The sequence below is a fragment of the Ostrinia nubilalis genome, chromosome 19 (genome assembly GCF_963855985.1).
Source record: "Ostrinia nubilalis chromosome 19, ilOstNubi1.1, whole genome shotgun sequence".
Lineage (NCBI taxonomy): Eukaryota > Metazoa > Arthropoda > Insecta > Lepidoptera > Crambidae > Ostrinia > Ostrinia nubilalis.
The window spans coordinates 8,025,786-8,029,010 of record NC_087106.1 but is presented as its reverse complement, the minus strand read 5'-3'; the positions used below and the strand labels follow the sequence as shown (position 1 = coordinate 8,029,010).

Genomic DNA, 3,225 nt, shown 5'->3' with positions numbered 1-3,225 from the left:
ATATTACTGCAGGAAACAGTATCACTCACTAAATGTCCAGTTGGTAAGCTGTTTATTATTTATTATAATCATTACAGAAAAACAAAAATAGTAATGATTCAATAATATAATTTCTTCAGTCTTCATTTTCATAGTATTAATCTGAAACAATTTGAATTTTAGATTAGTAATGCAGATATGCAAATCGTGAGTGTGGATGCTAGTTTTGGTGGAGCTACTCATGATTCTTTTATATGGGCAAACCATCCCATAAAGGATCACATGGAGGTTATTAGCAGAAATGAAGCTATAATGGTTACTTGGTATGTTGTATTCATTGTTAAATAATTTTATACACAACAAAATATGATGGTTAATGTAATATTTTTATTATTTCTAGGTGATTCCGGGTACCCACTGAGAAGGTACTTGATGACACCAATTACTAATACTAGTCCGGACACTCCAGATATTCATTACACCTATCTGCATGTCCGGACTAGAAATGTGGTTGAGAGGACCATTGGTCTCCTAAAGGCCAGATTCAGGTGTTTACTTGTACATAGAGTATTACATTATTCTCCCCCTGTGGCAGCGTTTATTGTAAATGCTTGTGTAATATTACACAATATTTGCAATAGTAGGAATATCCCTGTACAAGTACTAACCAATGAAGAGGCTTTATTAGAGATATCTCGGCAAGCTGACAATGACACTCACCAACAACCACCACGTTCTGCCACCTCCAGCAATAACAGGGAGCTCAATGAAGGGCTAAGTATCAGGAGAGCCCTCGTCTCCCGTCTGTGGTCCTCTCGATCCCGTGCTCCTATAAATTAAGATTTTTAGATTAAGTAATGGCATTTCTTTACAATTATTATTTCTGTTTAGAAAATTTTATTTAGTTCATTATTGTTAGGTAAGTAGATATTAATTATTTTAAGGCAAATTTTTGTATCATAAAGTTTTAATGAAAATAAAATTCTTGAGTAGGTATGTTTTTACTTACTTGTCAATAACAGATGCTATTGTATTTAATTTTGTCAACATTTCTTGCAATATTTGGGAATTTCTCCCCCGTGCTTCTGCGATTTGGCCAAGGTACATTGTATTTTGCTGCTCGGCCAACATTCTGTCCCGAGAAATGTTAACCAACATTTCTCTGGCCATTTGTTGGCTCAAAGCAGCTTGTCGCCTACTCCGTCGACTTGGCAGTCTTGGCACTTGTCGAGGACGTGTTTCCTCAGGCTGTTGTTGCTGCTGTGGGGCCACTTCCTGTTGCACCTGCGGCTGCTCTAGTACAGAGTCTTGCAGTGCTGGCTCTTCCTCTCCCTCTAGTTGAACACTCTCATGGGTGAGAGGGTGTTCAAGATCTAGAGGAGCTTCTGAGTTAGATGTTCCAGCCTCAGGTGCAGTATGTTCGGACTGAGTTTGCTATGAAAATTCTAAACATAATATAATCAATGTCAATCTCAAAATGAAAAAATAAACTCACAATTGGAAATGGGTCTACTTGGGTATTAGGTATCCCACTTCCAAAGCCTTCTTCAAGTAGACTTAGGAATTTCTTATCTAAATCATTTAGGGGAATGGCTTCAGAAGGGCCACCGCCGGTGCGATTTTGAGCAGCACGGATGCTTGCTACTCTTCTTTTTAATTTCGCTTTGTAGTCTACCCAATACTGTAAAAATATTAAACTACATTATTAAAAGAAAACGAAGTTTATTCTATTAAAGTAATATTAAAATAGTAAGTACTTATACTCACATTAGACCAACTTTTCCAGTCCTTTGTAGCTCCTTCTCCCAAAGAGTTTAAAGTTTGAGACACAGTTGTCCACATCCGCTTAGAATACTCTCGAGCCTGCGCCGTTTTTAGGGTTCCGTACCTCAAAAGGAAAAAACGGAACCCTTATAGGATCACTTTGTTGTCCGTCTGTCCGTCCGTCCGTCCGTCCGTCTGTCAAGACCCTTTTTCTCAGGAACGCGTGGAGGTATGAAGCTGAAATTTATATCAATTACTCAGGTCTACTGTCCCTTGAAGCTGTGAAAAAATCAAACTTCTAAGCCAACGCAATCAAAAGATACAGCCGTTTATGCCGCAAATTTTCGACACTTGCAAGGGAATCAAAACCTACAGGGTGCTTCCCGTGAACTCAGAATCTTGAAATTTGGTATGAAGCAACGTCTTATAGCATAGATAAAGGAAAAATTACGAAAACCATAAATTTTTAGTTACATCACATAATATATTTTTTTTTAATAATTTTAAACTTACTACCCATTTCCTCATAAACGCGTAGAGGTATTAAATTGAAATTCATACCAAATACTCAGGTCTATAATACCTTTAAGCTGTAACAAAATCAAACTTCTATGTCAACGCAATCAAAAGAAACAGCAATTTAAGCTGCATATTTTGACACTCGCAAGTACTCGCAAGGGAATCAAAACCTAAAGGGTACTTCCAGTCGACCTAGAATCTTGAAATTTGGCATGAAGCAACGTTTTATAGCACACATAAAGGAAAAATTCCGAAAACCTTAAATTTTTAGTTACATTACAAAATATATATTTTTTAATAAATATAAACTTTTTTCCTCATGAACGCGTAGAGCTATCAAGTTGAAATTCATATCAAATACTTAGATCTAATTGCCTTTAACGCGTGAAAAAAAAAAAAAATTTTGCAAACACCTGAAGATAATGCAGTTCAAATTGTATTTCATAACGTGCAATCATTGCGCAAACATTTTTCAGACGTCATCATAGATCCTATTATTCATTCCTCCCATGCATGCAGCATTGTTTGTTGAAACCTGGGGATGTCGTAGAGACACTTTTGAACTTGATGGTTTTTATGAGGTGTGCAGAGTAGATGGTCCAGCTGTATCTAATGCAAATCCAGGTTGGGGATCTATCGCGTATGTACGTCGCAATCTTAAGGATGCCGTGACAGATGGATCATGTAAAAGATATTATTTAAATAACCCAGGCGCTGCAAACGGCCATTGTGAATGCTTGCATTTTGAAATGTTTAATAGCGACGTTTTACCTGAAAATAAAACGTTTATTAAACATACTTACCTTATTCGAAGCCTTTATAATGAGAGTAGTGTCTGTCTTTTCCTGTTTGAGTACTAGTTTTGACGTATAATCTGCCCACGTGACTTCCGCTCCGGTCCCCCACCGCCTAAGCACGCCTCAATTAGCGACACTAGCGCCACCAACGGTAGCTCGAAACTAG

The 3,225-nt window shown here is 37.4% G+C and overlaps 1 protein-coding gene and 1 long non-coding RNA gene across 2 annotated transcripts; one reads left to right on the top strand and one right to left on the bottom strand.

Annotated features, from left to right (window-relative positions):
• Nucleotides 1-453, top strand: LOC135081150 (uncharacterized). The gene is made up of 3 exons (XR_010259138.1): nt 1-43; nt 163-302; nt 380-453. It is a non-coding gene; the product is annotated as an uncharacterized LOC135081150 (long non-coding RNA).
• LOC135081149 (uncharacterized) lies at nt 392-3,015 on the bottom strand. Its single transcript, XM_063975886.1, has 4 exons — nt 1,747-3,015; nt 1,475-1,660; nt 989-1,413; nt 392-808 (listed from the first exon to the last, which is right to left on the bottom strand). The coding sequence occupies exons 1-4, from the start codon at nt 1,819-1,821 to the stop codon at nt 754-756; spliced, it is 741 nt and encodes a 246-aa protein (XP_063831956.1). The 5' UTR covers nt 1,822-3,015; the 3' UTR covers nt 392-753.
• Nucleotides 3,016-3,225: the final 210 nt, after the last annotated feature.